General features: G+C 45.6%; 1 protein-coding gene across 1 annotated transcript in view; it reads left to right on the top strand.

The window, feature by feature from the left end:
- Window positions 1-15,205, top strand: part of Spock1 (sparc/osteonectin, cwcv and kazal-like domains proteoglycan (testican) 1) — a gene marked incomplete at its 5' end in the record, with an annotated part of 510,842 nt that continues 495,637 nt past the window's right edge. The window contains 1 exon segment of the mRNA XM_005376592.2: window positions 1-161. Within this exon segment, the coding sequence (XP_005376649.2) occupies window positions 1-161 (161 nt within the window).

The following is a 15,205-nucleotide window of genomic DNA, read 5'->3' as shown; positions in this document are numbered from 1 at the left end:
CGGCCGCCGCCGCCTGCTGCTTGCTGCAAGTGGACAGCCGGCACCTGGACGCGTCCGCCCGAGGCGCGGGCCTGGACAACGGCAATTTCCTAGACAATGACCAGTGGCTGAGCACCGTCTCCCAGTACGACAGGGACAAGTACTGGAACCGCTTCCGAGACGTGAGTACCGGGCTCGGCGCTGCGGGGCGGGGCGGATGGGACGGAGTTGGGGCGGGGGTCTCCGGGGGCGGCCGGGGCGGCCAGGCGGGAGGCACTGGGGAGGCTCGGGCCGGGGCGTCTTGCCCGAGAGGAAGTTTAGAGTGAACTTCGAAGGCACGGTGCTCTGTTACCTGTGGTCCAGGTGTGCCATGTTTACAGGAGGCGGGCACGGGAGCGCACTAAAACCTAGCAGGAGCCACAAACAGCTGTGGGCACGGACGCTCCCTAAGCTTCTGAGATCTGCCGGCAATGATCGACTTTGCCAAGGACCAGGTAGAAGCTCCACGGGGCGGCAGTGATCTGGACCTTCCTTGGGCCGTGTCCAAAGCGTCCCTAATGGAAAGGTTCGGTTTGGGGCCCCAGCTCTTTTATTAGGGAGCCAGGTGTTGCGAGGGCTTGAGCAGGTGGGACTGGTGTGCTGGCTGTGGGCTGCTGAAATCTTAGGGAGAATATTTGGCAGCTTTAACCCCTAGAGTCTTTAGCAGAGGGGGAAAGGGACCAGGTGGCCCTTGGAATTTGTCCCCTTCCCTGAAGAAGAGCCCTGGGAGGGGAGAAACTTATTCCTGGGCACCTGTGCTGCCTACTTCTGCCCCAAGGCTGCCTGCCACTTCCCAGGTGTGTGCCCCAGAAGATGGGGCAAGAGACACCTGCTGCCAGCTTCCCAGCAGATGGCATCCCTTTTGTGCCATGGGAGCTGCTACCAGCCCCAAGAGTGCCCCAGGTGGCTGGGGCCACACCTTTGGGGGGCTTGGAAGTTTGATATCATATCGTACTTAACGTTAGGCATTCCTATCCTTGTGATGCCTTAAATATTGTACAAATGTCTAAGGCTTAACGAGAGAAAAGCTTCTGTGTTCACATGCGTTGCTATCTTGTTGTTTTGGAGCAGTTTTTAGCGATGCACTAATGTTTTGGCAGCGTACACTTGGAAAAGAATGACACCTTCATCCATGCCACAAAGCCCCTTGTTCTTGTCATCGTTCATGGTTCATAGGTTCTCTGGAGTGGGAGGTGCGTGGGGGATCTCCATGGGATCGCTCACAGCCCTGTTCCCAGTCTCCCTGCCCTCTCCGGGGGTGCCCTCTGAGGCACTGATGATGTCAGAGGTTTCCTTGTGCTTTCTAAAGAGCACTCTCTGCCGGTCCACTTCCAGAGGACAGATGTGCCCATAGCCTGTGGTAGGGGCCTGCTTATCTCTTTCCTCTTATCCCTCCTCCACCTCTGCTTTGTCCATGTTAAGGGGCTTTCATGTTCACTGGACTTCTACAATTGTTTGGTGCCTTATTCTATAACAGACATGCCCCCTACGACCCTCCCCACGCCAGGAAGACCTTTCCACATCTCACTATGTCCTTGACTTGCTGTTAACTACCCCTCATCCCCTTTCTGTTCAGATCTGAGGGATTCTGCATTGACTACCTTTGCCTGTGGCTGAAATTGGTGCTCAAACCATGAAGCTTTTATTCATACTCACCTAGGGTGGAAGTAATGGTGCTTTTTTTATTATCGCAGTTTTGATAGAGTTGAGGGAAGGGCAAATGCTAAACTCTGCTAGAGGTGGGCGGATTGGGCCATGTCTGGAAAAGGTGACAGCCCCCTTCCCAGGTGCCTTGGCTCTCAGGGAAGCGGGTGGGGTGGGAAACACTTGTGTCCCTGGGGTTTGGTTTGTGGAAGGGGCTGCTCTACTTTCATATCTGCTGTAGGTTTGTATGCCTAGTGCATCATGAGTATACTATTATTAATTCCCATTTAGCTTTAAGTGTTTAAAGAATTGGGTTTCTCTTTGTTTCTTATCTTCCTTATGGGTGGTGCTGACATTTTTATCCTTGGTTGAATGATTGTTTTTCAAACCTAACAGATGATGAAACTTGCCTGGGGTGCTTGCTAAATTATAGCACCCATACTCCTCCCCTGGAGATTCTGATTCCATATTTTGGGGTGAGGGCTAGGTGGAACCTACATTTTAAATAAACATACTTGGCAATTCTTATGTCTAGGAAATACTGCCTTAGATATTGTATATATCTCCACGGCTTAACAAAAAGAGAAAAACTCTTAAGTTTAAGTTCATGCTTCTTGTTTCTGAAAGTTTTATGTGTTAAACTAATTACTTTTAGCAACATATAGTTTGTTAAAGACAATACCTTGATCCAGCGTAGCAATAAGCACATCTATCTAGAAATGTTCAGAAATATCTTAGACCTCCTCAGTCATCAACCATGTCATATGCATCACAGAGTCTTCTGATACCAGCAGTGTCTCAGACATAATTTAATGCCATTGACCTCTTCAAAGTGCTGTGAGGCTCAGACTAGATAACACCCTAAAGGCAAGTCCCATTGTCTTCAGTTGGGCCATTTACTTGGAATAACCACAAAGCCTGAGTCCTCTGGGACCAAGGAGGAAAAGATCACTTTCTTTAGAAACAGGCCACTCCGAGGACAGGACACAAAGCGGCAGCTCGTGTTGCATGTGCTCAGCCAGCCCAGTCATTTTCACTGAGGAGCGTGACAGAGCCCCAGCTTCTTTGCTATTGTTTGGGCTTTTTGTTTTGTATTTTAAAGCCTCTGATAACTTTGAAGGGCCATGTCCTGAGATTAGTGTGACGATGCTTGTCAGTTTCTGAAATCTGGTGTGAAAGAAAACTTCTTCTTCAACTTGTTACTTTGTTGTGCTTGTGGGAGAGAGGTTGAGAAATGATTTTGGGACCCAAAATGGAAAGTTAAGAGCTCTTTGTAGAGAGGTGTCTGTACCCATTGGTGGTCGTCACTGGCCAGTTTTGAAGTGGATATATGGTGAGATGTGTGCTGTGCCCCTTTGACTGTGGAGTGTGCTAGGGCTTTGCCTGAGATGCCCAGCAGCCTCTGTTGACTACTTTGAATGTGTCTTATTACTCCAGGTGCACAGATAGCCACTAGTCTCTGGTACAGAAGTAAAACCTTCAGACCTACTTCATGGTTCGTTGCCTATAGTTATGGATCTAAGGGAACTGTAGCAACATTCAGATGACTGATTCTGAGTGCATTTGTGATCTGTTATTTGGTCATTATTCTTTCATAAGCACTAGCAATTCTGATGTTTTGGACAGATGGAGGCCTCAACTTTTGCACAAATACAGTATCAAGAAGGAAGAGAGGCAGAAGTTAATGCTTGCAATATTTGTGTTAAGTTGTATAATAATTTCTTATCTTCAGTTGTCATATACAACTCCATGGTTTGAGGTCAAGATGCATGAATATGATATGGATTTTTTTTTTTGAGACAGGTTCTCGATATGTAGTTCAGGTTGGCTTCGAACTCAGGGTGATCGTCCTGCCTCAGCCTCCCAAGTGCTGGGATTCCAGGTGTGCACCACTATGCCTGGCATGATATGGTTTTTGGTGACCATTGTTGGAACGGGAATTTATTCTGTTCATTTTTACACTCATTTATTCCAGCAAATAATTGCCTGCCCGCCATGTGCTAAGCACTGGAGTATAAAGGTGAACAGAATTAATCTATTTTGTCATGTAATCTCCTGTCTGCTGTTTACTTATGCTGTCACACATTTCTTTATTCACTCTTCTTTTTAAAAAAATATTTATAAGACTCATTTATGTTGGTGGTAATTAAATGATTGAAGCATTGGAGAAATAGATAATAGCTTACTCTTATGGGGCACTTAGTATGTCACGAATATGTCACCAATAGTTTAAGGTATATCCTGTATCATTTCACTTAGTATTCCTAACAATCCTATGAAAGAAGTACTGTTACTATCATTCTCTCCTTTCTGGCAGGTTTAACTCTCTTCACCAGAATTAGGTGCGGAGGTGCAGAGCTGGGGTTTGGAAGAGCCTAGGTGCTGCAGCCAGACAAGGGCTGAGTGGGTTTCATGTGTGAGCCTGCATTCATACCACGTGGCAAGTGCCCTGCTTAATGCCTGAAGGCCATCAGCAAAGAACCCTAGGTTGCTGACAAAGTAGAGTAGGAAGCCAGGTTAACATGACTGATGGGGAGGTCATGTTAGGCCTTATCTTCTCTTAATAATGAGCTTCTGATTTGATGCAAATAATATTGTTGCTTACACTAAACATGACACTTTTCTTTTGCACATATGAAACTAGCCCTGACATTTAACGCCAGGATAATTACCTTCAGCAGGCTCCAAGGGTCAGAAGTGCTGCCTTGGCTGGCATTTATCTTACTCCTGAGTGGCCTGGATTTGTGATCCTAATGAGAGCTCCAGGACCAGCCCTCGTTCTCCTTCCTTCAGGTGCAGACTCTGTGGAAACGGGTGGTCTGTGTAGCAGAACCGGGTTGGCTGTGAGCATTGGATCTGCTCGTGTGATCTTAGCATCTCAGCTATAATGAGTTTCAAGGGCAGATGGGACTTATTGATAGAACAGGGGCTGGCCCAGTGGGTAGGACTGGTGACAAGGGAGGCGGTAGGGCTTAGGGGATCAGTCATTAATCTGTCACCACCTAAACTCGGCTTGTAATGGAGAGCAGCAGAAAATCGTTTTGATTAAACCGGTTCAAGGAGACTTAAATGAGTTTGTGATCCTGGCTGTCTTTAATGAACCCGCTATCTTAAATCCTGTGTACCAGATGACCACTGATAGAAATAATTATTTAGCAAGGATCATTACAGAGGAGCAGTTTAAAAGTTGATGGGCCTAAGACTCTTGTCTGCTCTATCGTTTTCTTCAGTTTGCCCTTGCTGGAAAGAAGTAGGTCTTGCCAGGCAGGTGTGGCAGAGTTCTTCTGGGCCTCCCCAGCCCCAGGCCAGAGAACTTCCAGTGAACCGCTTCTTGGGAGGGTGAGTACTCTCCTAGATGCTGATGAGGCTGTTTTCAAAACCAAAGGAGTAGCTCCAAGCGGGTAATTGGACCTGTAATGTTCCCCTAGAGGAATGGGATCTAAACATCAGCACAACCCCTTGCTTGAGAAGACAAAGTAATTTCAGTAATTAAATATTTTATAATACATCATTTCTTATTTATTTACTCAATATAATATTTAGAATATATCAAACCAAGCACACTCACTCTCTAAACAGGGACACAATTGAGATGATTCATTTTACCTTTCATGGGGTAAAGTGACCCTAAGCCTGGGGAAATTCCTCAGATCCAACTCACAGGTGCTCTTATCTCCCTAGGTCAGAGATGATCACAAAGAAGAAATTTCCTATGAGAGATTAGATCAATTTGCCTGAGGTTACAAGTATTTTTTCAACATACGTCCCCTAGGACAAGATGCCATCAGTTATAAGATGAACCATCCCTGTGCATCACTAACGGAGAAGATAGTGTCCAGGGTGAAGAGTTTAATAGAGCCCTGCAGAAAGCGGGGCCTTCAAGTGGTGTGGAGGCAAACAAGATAGGAACCCACCCTGAAGGAAAGGGGCTGCGGCTGGACAGCTTTCCTGCCTCCCCTTTAACATTGGTGGTTGGAGAACAAAGGTCCCTCCTGACCAGCCTGGCAAGCCTGGGGTTTCTGGTCTAAGAGCATGCAGCCATGCAGCCCCAACAAAGCCTTTGGTACTTAGTTTAAAATATCCTCAGTTTGTTTATCCATGGAGCCTTCACTTTTTTATTCGTTAAGAAGGAAATAATCACAGTGTATATCCAATGGATGGGAACATTACCATGTAAGTAACTAAAATCCAGTCCAAGCTGGCTGAAGCGGAAGGAAGGAGGTACTCTCTGACAGTTCTACTCTCACACTCTGGGTTTATTTAAGGCTAAATCCAAGGGCTCATATTATTTCTTAGAACTCAGGGTTTATGTATGTCTGTCATTCTTTCTGCTCTGTGTCCCTTTTCTCCATATGTTAGTTTTTTCCTCAGGCTGATTTTTCCCTATTGTAGCTTATCACCACTACAAGTTTATGTCATAGAGTTTTTGTCTCAATAATGCCAATAAATGTCTCTAAAGTGACTTTGTTAGATTTACTGGTGTTAGGTACTCCTTCCATCATTTTGGGCAAATTAGTAAATATACTGATCCTCTGGGACTGGATTACATGCCCAGGGCCAGAGCTGGGTTCTAGCACTAGAGTAGTAATAGAGTCTGTATCGGGTGTCCCAGATTAAGGGTGGTGAAAGGGCAATTCCTTAAGGGAAATGAACAGCTGGTGAGTATATATCAGCATATATTGGTTAAAGCTTATGAAACTCTAAGCACAGTTCCTGGCGCAAGTGGAAGTTATTTTTTATAGCACTTTTATGCATTATTATTTGATTTGTAGTTGCATATATCTATACTTTAGCATCTTTAATAGTTGGATATTCCTTGAAGTAAGCACCTAAGTTTTTTCCTGCCTTGGACACAGCCGGTAGTCGAAGAGCACTTTGAATTGCTTCCCAAGCAGGAAATCCTGGATGAAACCCTAGTGAGGGGAAGTCTTTAAGAGCGTAATAACCATGTGGTGGTAGTTTTTGATAAACAAAATTCTAGGTGTCACAAACATTGAAAATTTTTTCTTGGAGCCGGCTCCTACATCCAAGCCAGGATCTCTAGCTCAGTAATTCCTTTTAGGTACACTGCTGTGTACAGCTTTCTGCTCCAGACCTTTGCCATAGAGCTCAGCACAGAGGCTACTTGGATGGTTGAATAAAATGAATGAGAGCATGAACTCTTCCCTGTCGGAACTCTGCATACGCCCAGGAGGGGTGGGCATGCTCATTGCAGAGGGCTGACCCCAGTGAGTCATACTAGCTCTGAAAATGTGTGTCTCATTCTATTAGTCATCAACGGTGGTGATGGAAACCAAGTCCTGGGTGCTGTGGAGGGGCAGCGGGAACCCCACAGGGAAAGAATCCTGTCTCTGGCTTCAGGTACAGTCTCTGAACCAGTGCGCAACTCATCAGGCTGAGGCACGTCATGGTTAAGGGCCGTCTCTTAGCCCGACCTCACAGTTTTGCCAAGGATCAGCTTGAGTCTTTGATCAGATCATCAGTTTTCCATGTCTATAAGGCTGGAGTGATAATCAGACTTTGTGCCACTTGGGGGAGGACTGGGTGAGCATATGGCATAAAGTAGGTGCTCATCTTTGAGAGGCTGTTTACCAGCTGTTGTGGTTTGTTTTCAGAGGCACCCTTCTCCTAGCTGAGCTGTTGGCACACATCTATAAATGCTGCTTTCTGTCTCTCGCTGCCCTCTGCTTCAGAAGCATGTCGGGGAAATTCATTCCATGACCCTCGAGCCACTTTCTGCTAATTTGAAAGCAGTTTGAGGTTCCATGTTGCCCATTGTTTACCTTCCAGTTGCAGCATCTGGCAGAGAATACAACCCCCCTCAAACTGGCAACTGTCATTATCATTAAATACGTAGGAGGGAGTTTGTGCCCAGCTATACCAAAATCCTCATTACCTGAAGGGCACCCCCAGAGACCCTGTTGTACCAAATAAGCCCTGAGTTTTGTCAGTTTCAATGTTAAGCTTCAGTTCAGTTGCCTCCATCCCATCTCACAGGGGAGAAGCCTGATCTTGTCTTGCAGAGTGGTCCTGAGCTAGCACCAGTGGGGAGGCAGTGGGCTTCTGGGACAGATGTGCTGGTCAGCCTGTTTGTTACCGTGGCTTCTCCAGCACCTCTGTACATCAGATACCTGCAGTCTGGTCTTGGCTCTGCATGGTGTTGCTATCACCATCTTTGGAGCACTGTCTGTAGGGCAGAGCAGTGCTTCTCATTGGCATTTAGGCAGTCTCCACGCTCCAGGCTTGGCTTTCAGACCAACTAGAAAACACTAAGAGGATTGGCCAGACCTTTATTCCTTCTCTCCAAAGACTTAGCTCTTCAGTTCCAGATCATTACAGGCCGTCAAAAGGCCTATCATTCACTGCAGTGGAAGTAAGCTGGCTGTGGTTTAGGAAAACCCAAGCAATAACAAATAGTTCATGCAGGGCAAGGTAGTTTGTTGGTATGAAAATGTTCTTCAGCTGTCAGCTACACCATGCCTTTCCTGGGCCCTAGGTTCACAAGGCAGACATAGCTCCTAATTGTCCTTGAGCTTCTGATCTACTACGGTAGACAGATCAATCCCAAAATGGTCATGTAGGTATGGTTGAGAAAATTGGTGAGGTAGACACACTGATGCTGTTAGAATGTGTCATGGCAAGGAAGAAGAGTGACATAATGTTTTGGCCAGAGTGCCACGTTGGGAAGGCCCCAGAGCTCAGCCATGCAGGATGGCAGAGAGAGCTAGGCGAGGAAAAAAGGTGACTGTGTTTGAGGCAGTGGGACCAGCAGGTCCAAAGGTCCTGAGGTGGAAACTGTTGATGTGCTTCCATCAGATATGTTTGTCCTAGGGATCATTCCTTCAAGTAGCAGGCTCTCCCCTGTGTGTTTAGAAAGACACTCCACACGTTTCAACCTGACACATATTTTGGGGGCAGGACAGTGAGTCAGCTGTGGAAAGTGATACACACAGATGGCTCAAGTATATGGAAGGATGGCCTGTTCTTTTCTCTCCTTTGTGATGTTCTGTGCTGTCTTCTGCAGCTTTCTCTGTTGAATGGCTCTTGTTCTCTCCACCCCCAATACTTCCCACTCCTCTAGTATCTGCAGTCCTGAGTTTCTCCTTCCTGCTGTGATCCACTGCCCTGGGCTGTAAAGTTCTGACTTATCCCACCATGGACTATAAATAAGCATCCAGATAGTCTTGGGGACAGAATGATGATTCATGAGGTTTGCATTTTTAAAATGATGTAGTATTCATGGGGCTGCGTCTTGCTCCATCCAGGTCGCCCTCCACCATTGCTGAGAGCACACTGAAGGCGAGACTTTGGGGCTAAAGATGAAAGGCAGCTTTGCTCAGGAGTCACAGTTTATAGGGAGCGGCAGGCAGGCAGAGGTCAGGGGTTACTGCAGCGCTGCATCGAGAGTGCTGCCTGGGCTGTTTACTTTACTGCCCTGGGGTCTGAGTCCTCCCTGTGTTTCCATGAGGGACATGATGGTAAACATTTCTTCTGAAAGAGGCATTAACAGGCTGAGAATACTCCTAGAAGGATGACACTGATGTCCAGATTACCTCGATTGGGTGCTTTTCTTATGGTTCTGTGAAAATATATCATTTGTAAGAGGCCGCCCTCCACATCTGATGGCTGAAAATGAACTTTTCTTTGGTGCAATGGAGAGGGAAAGGACATATTATACAGCTATTTGTAATAATTTCTGAACTTTTCTTGTGTGATCTACTACACGTCATACTACAGCGAGCACCATCCACATTCCCCAGCACGATTATGTGGCAGGCAAGCGGGTGTTTATATGGAGTCTGCGTTGCCTGTCGCTGGGGCAGGGAAGCAGAACCTGCTGCACCTACCCCAGGCAGTCTTGGCACCCATAAAACACAGGGAAAAGAAATGCGCAGAGAGTGGAGGCCTCTACTTTCTCCTTCAGCTGTGCCCTTTCTGTCCCGCATGTGTAAGGAACAGCTCCAACCCAACCCTGAGAGAGGCCAGGCCAAATTGCAGTGAGTGGTCACGGCTGAGGCATGAAGGGAAGTGCCCAGAAGGATGTGCTACGGCTGCGGCAGCATTTCCAGCCGTAGGAGGTTGAAAAGTCTCCTGGGAATGTTTTAAGAGCAGGGTTTGTCTCCCCTTGGTCAGGAGTGGCACTCAGATACCCACACTTCAGAAAAGCAGTTCAGGGGATTCTGACGCAGGTAGTTACCAGACTGCAATTTTAGAAAAATTCTGGAGAATTACTAATACTCTCAGATACACAACGTTATTAGTTCCAACGAGTAATGAAATTTTGGACAAAATGAGCATTTTATTTTGAAGACTTGGCAGTAAACTGTTACAAGTATAGTATTTCCTCTGACGTCGACCGTGGAAAGAAGGCTCTTGTTTTCCTGTGCGTGTATCTGCTTTGGGCTTAGCCATTGTCATGAAGTTTTGATGGTGCAGAGTAAGATTTGACCTTTGCCTGGCTCCTGGCACATATGGTTGCCTGCCCACAGGAGCACAGTGGAACCGATGCGGAACCTCAGGTATGATAGTGTTCGGGGTAAATTTTCCTGTCTCCTGGAGGACCTCATTCCAGTCAACTCTTGTTTGACTCTGCATCTTCTCTAAGAGAATTGATATGTTTTCTGCACAGCTGAACAGAAGGGAATTGACTCTGACATGGGCTTTCGTTTATAGTGAGAAGGGTATGTAACAGCTCAGGAATGGTGGATATAACAAGGAATGTTCGCTCTTCTGCTGCAGAAGCTGTGCCCTTGGGCACAGAGACTCAGACAGAGGCGGGTGGCTGGAAGCGCAGAGACTGTCAGAGGGGTGTGGGCTCCGCAGCGACTCCACTTGCCATGATGAAGTAGATCTTTTTTTTGGTTGGCTAGATTATTTTGAAACAGAGGACGACAAAGACTTATAAAAGCTTAGAAAATTCAGGAACATCAACAAGTCAGCAGTATTCTTTGTTCTGAAGCCATTTCTTACCCAGTGGACAAATTCTTAGTCCCTTAGTCCCTGCATTTCCTTAAATTAATAGTAAATTTGTGGCACCTAAAATTGATAAATCTGTTGCCAAGGGAGATAAAACAGTTCAGTGCACTGAAGAGGCCGTGTGTTTATCTGGGGTCTTTCATTGTCCCTTTTGTTAAGGGGCACTTGGAAGACTTTCCAGGTCTTTCCATGCTCATTAGACTCGGTGACTTCTCTGTGACTTTTGTGGGGTTGGTTTGATCATGTTTATCACTTTTGTTAGGGCACAGCATTATTCCCCATCAGAGTCTGCTAACCTTGCCACGACTTGGGGTCCTGGGCTGTACTCTTTGACCAGCTGCCCCAAATGAGATCTCTGTCACTTTGTGTGAGTGGCAGTGAAACTCTATCCATGGTAAAGAGAAAAGAGTACTATATTTTCTAGTGTTTGAGAAATTGTGAGATTTTTATATGCTGTGCGTCGTAGTTTAAAAATGTCCTACCCCAGAAAGAGCTTTGCATATGTGTTTTGGAACATTTTCTCTTGTTTCCTTTCATGACCCTGCTAGACCTATGCCTGTGCCTTTTCAGAAACCAGACCCTGGTGCACTGACTCAGCAGGGTTGCTCATTCTGTTCATGTGTTCTACCACAGACACTTTGTGGCCGTGCTAATGTGTACGAGGCCCGATGGATACAGGATTCAGCAGGGTGAGAATAACCGTGATTCCTGTAGGAGACAATGTGTAGGAAAAGAAGTGCATAGGATTTGGGGAAACCTTACATTCCAAAGAAAGAGGTATGTAAATGGACCAGTACAATCCTGGTAAGCTCAGCCTCATGAGGCATTGTCCTACCTGTCACCTTGGGCCATTTCTCCGGGAGAGAGTTGCTTTATCTCTGTATCTGTCTGATAGTCACGCCACCTCAGTCTATCTTTACTTTTACTGACATGCATGGGCGACCTCTGCTCTTTTGCTCAGTTCTGTGGACCCAGATGAGGCCAACCAGAAGGTGCAAGTCTGTACGACTGTGGTGGGGGTTTTAGACAAGACAGCCAGTGTGAAAGTATGATGGTATGTTTAGCCTCATCAGGCCTGTAGGCCAAGGCCCATAGTAAACGGAGACATAATCACAGCAAAGATCCTGACCTCAGTACCTCTTGATTGGTAGGGAGCTCATTTCCCTGCAGTGTAGCACACATAGATCACAAAATGAGCCACTCAGCAGCCACTTAGCAGGCGGCTTAAGTGTCAGATAGCACATTCACCTGAGAATTTCATCCTGAGCTTCTACTGGTGGTCACCTATCTTCCTCTCGGTGAGAACTCCTCTGACCTCTAACAACACAGATTAGTTTTGCCTGTTTTTGTACTCTCAAAAATGGAATCATTTCTTTTTTTCTTTTTGGAACCAGGATTTGAACTCATGACCTCAAGCTTGCCAGGCAGGGGCTTATGCCATTGAGCTATATCTCTGGCCTCACAAATGGAATCAAGAGGATGCATTTTTAAAATGTCCGGCTTCTGTTTTTCTAACATTTTATTTGTGATACACTGTACATGGCCATCGCTTGATTGATTTACCCATTGTGTTGTTGAGGGGCATTTTGGTGCCTTCCAGCTTTTGGCCCTGACATAGTAGCATTCTCTTGGGAATGTCTTTTTGTGAACCTGTATTTTCAAATATGTACCTAGTGTGGGACCCACTGGTCACCCTGAGAATGTTCAGCCTTTAAGCACTTTTAAGAGATGTGCTTGAACAGTTTTTTTTTTTTTTTCAGTGGTGGGCTAGTTAGTCTCTTATTACTTGTGTATGAAAGCTTCCTGGGCACAGTATTTTTGTTTTGTTGATTGAGAAATTATAAAATAAAACCCCAAAGCATACCTATGAATTTAGCTCATACATCCAAGTCAACAAAGTTGTGTTGAGCATCTCCCAAGTGTCAGGCACTTGCCTACCCTTGTGGTGATTTTGTTCTGGTGGGGGAGAGTTAAAGATACACTGTGATTTTAAGTGCTATAGGCAAAAATAAACCAGGAAGGAGAAAGGAATGTAGAAAGGATGCATTTAAGCTCCAACTTGTTTTCTATTCCCTTACGTTGTATTATTCTTCCCCCAATTTAGAAAAATTGATCATTTTCAAAAAGAATGTAGGAGATACAGAAAAAGATAAATCACTTCCTTCCATATGCAGGCACTGTTAACACTTTTTAGGGGCCATCTGTTTGCTTCCATTAGACTTTTCAATGCCAAAGTATGTTTTTAGGGCTGATATCAAGCTATTTCTATGGTTTGTTGCATTCTCTCTTGCTTTTTTTTTCTTCATTTCACTATACAGTGTAAACATTTTAGTATGATACTAGTTTTCACAAGTGACATTTTAATGGCATCAATCTAGTGAATGTGTATATCAAACGAAGGTATCCAGTGATGGGCATTGGGTTGTTTCTGTCTTTTCCTAAGGGATTACATGATGAACATTTTTGAGTGCATAGGTCTTCTTGTCTTCAGAATGACTTCCTTTTCATATATTCCTGAAGTAGAAATACTTGGTGGACTGGCATATACATTTTAGAGGCCACTGATAGCAGGCTGTTCCAGTTCCACCGCCAGAACTAGAAAGTGTATGTTTTACTGCACCCTTTCTAGCATAGAGTGTTAGTGTTTTATGTTGAAGAAGAAGAATGAGATGGAAAGCTGCCTTGCCAAGCTGTGAGCAGGCACTGATCCTGCACAGGTAAGATGCATGGCTCTCATAGCCCTACTGGGAAGGCTGTGGTTCTGGTCATTCTGGATTTTGCCTGGGAAACAAGTGTGCAAAGCCTCAGCTCATCTAGACTAGAGATCATAACCCCTTGCACTTTCTCATATCTGCGCCTGGCCTTGTGAATGCTTTGCAAAGCCTTCTCTCCATGAGCCTGCTGAACTCATTGTGGTGATATTAATGAACCCCAGCCTTGCTTAAAATTAGAAGCAGATGTTCCAGACCCAGTTTTAAGTGAAATTGCTGCTGATGGATCCCCTGCTACTGGTACGATGTGTAGACACTCTAATGCCCTTGTGGTGGAGGAGGATGAGAGGAGATCATTAAAAACCAAGTCCAGCCCTACCACAGTGGCAAAATGGTTTCTCCTGTGGAATATAGACAAGGCCAGGGCCCAGCACTCAGTCTTCATCTGTGTCCAAGACATAAGCCTGCTTTTCATTACTCAGAACTTCCTCCTACTCAGCTCGCCACAGGCCTCGCGCTCACTTCAGCAGAGGCAGGAATAGGATTTCCCCCAGTGCTATCTCAGCATCATGAATGAGGCTGAAAACAGAACAGTTTTCTAGGGCGGGGCCAGTTCTTGAGAGCTCTCTGCAGGCCAAGAGTGATTCCCAGGTAGGACAGATTGTGCTCTGAGGAGATGTTTAGCAATGTGTCGAAACATTTTTGGTTGCCATAACTGAGTGGGGAGGGTGGTCCTGGAGTCTGTGAATAGAGGCTGGGCGGGCTGCTGCTGAATAATATCCTACAGTGCACAGGACAGCTCCTGCATCCTTCATACAAACCATTGTAGGGTCAAGTTTGTGGAGTGTTGGCTTAGCAATAGGTTACCACTTTCATACTTAATATTTTTTAATGCGAGATATAGTCCAGAAATTGAGAATAAGGGGCATATGACTAGCCATACTTTTCTTTGTTCATTGAAGAAATAAATGTGCCAGATACATTTCTAGGCTCTAGAACATTAACATAAACCAGACAAAGCTCTCTGCCTTCACAGAGCTTGCATTCTAGGGTATAGAGCTCTGTTTGAACTATTTGACTTTTCCAGAACCAGTGGAAGGCAGGACTAATTGAATAAATATGTCATTTTTCATCTCCCAGGGAGATTTGACAGATTATTGTAGCCAATCCAGTGGAATAAAGGCCGTACAATTTTCATTATTTTTGCCAAGATAAATGGCTACTGGGAGTTTTTGTGTGAGACACCATGTATTTACCTGAGAGTCACAAGGAATTGGCTGCTGTGTTAATCAGAGAGCCTGTTTGATTTTGTTACCCTGAGGAGTGGAAAAATACAGCATGAAAATATTTTCATTCCCCCAAAGAACTGACAGTCTCCAGATGAATGGGCTGGTGCTTTCCCTTGATTCTTATTTCGCCGTACATCTTGGGTAGCATCCATTATTTCCAACAAGATGATCCTTTTTCACAACTCGCTTCTTTATCCTATGCTGCACAGCAAATTTTAACAACCTGTTCCTCTGAGTTCTGTAACCATGACAGCCAGTGCCGTGCAGCTCAGCCTTGGGGAGCCCATTCTGCACACGGGTTCTTGTCTGGCCTGCGAGAGGTCCTCCTGGATTGTGAGCTCCTGTGTTTGGGGCCTTGACTCCTGTCTTCTCGACATGTTCAGTACATATTTAAGGATGTGCTGCGAGGCTTTTCTCTTGCTTTGGATGATTCCAGTACTTTTCCTTAGGGCAGGAAAGGAGATACAGCCCACAGCAAGGTGATTGAGCCCCTGGTCTCGCAGACAGTGTCCTATATAAGAGGTGGTGAACCTATGGCACACATATTGTTTTTCTTTTGAGACAAAA

This window comes from Chinchilla lanigera, unplaced genomic scaffold (genome assembly GCF_000276665.1).
Source record: "Chinchilla lanigera isolate Chin_1 unplaced genomic scaffold, ChiLan1.0 scaffold00007, whole genome shotgun sequence".
NCBI lineage: Eukaryota > Metazoa > Chordata > Mammalia > Rodentia > Chinchillidae > Chinchilla > Chinchilla lanigera.
The sequence above is the reverse complement of the archived record's forward strand: the minus strand, read 5'-3'. Positions and strand labels throughout refer to the sequence as shown.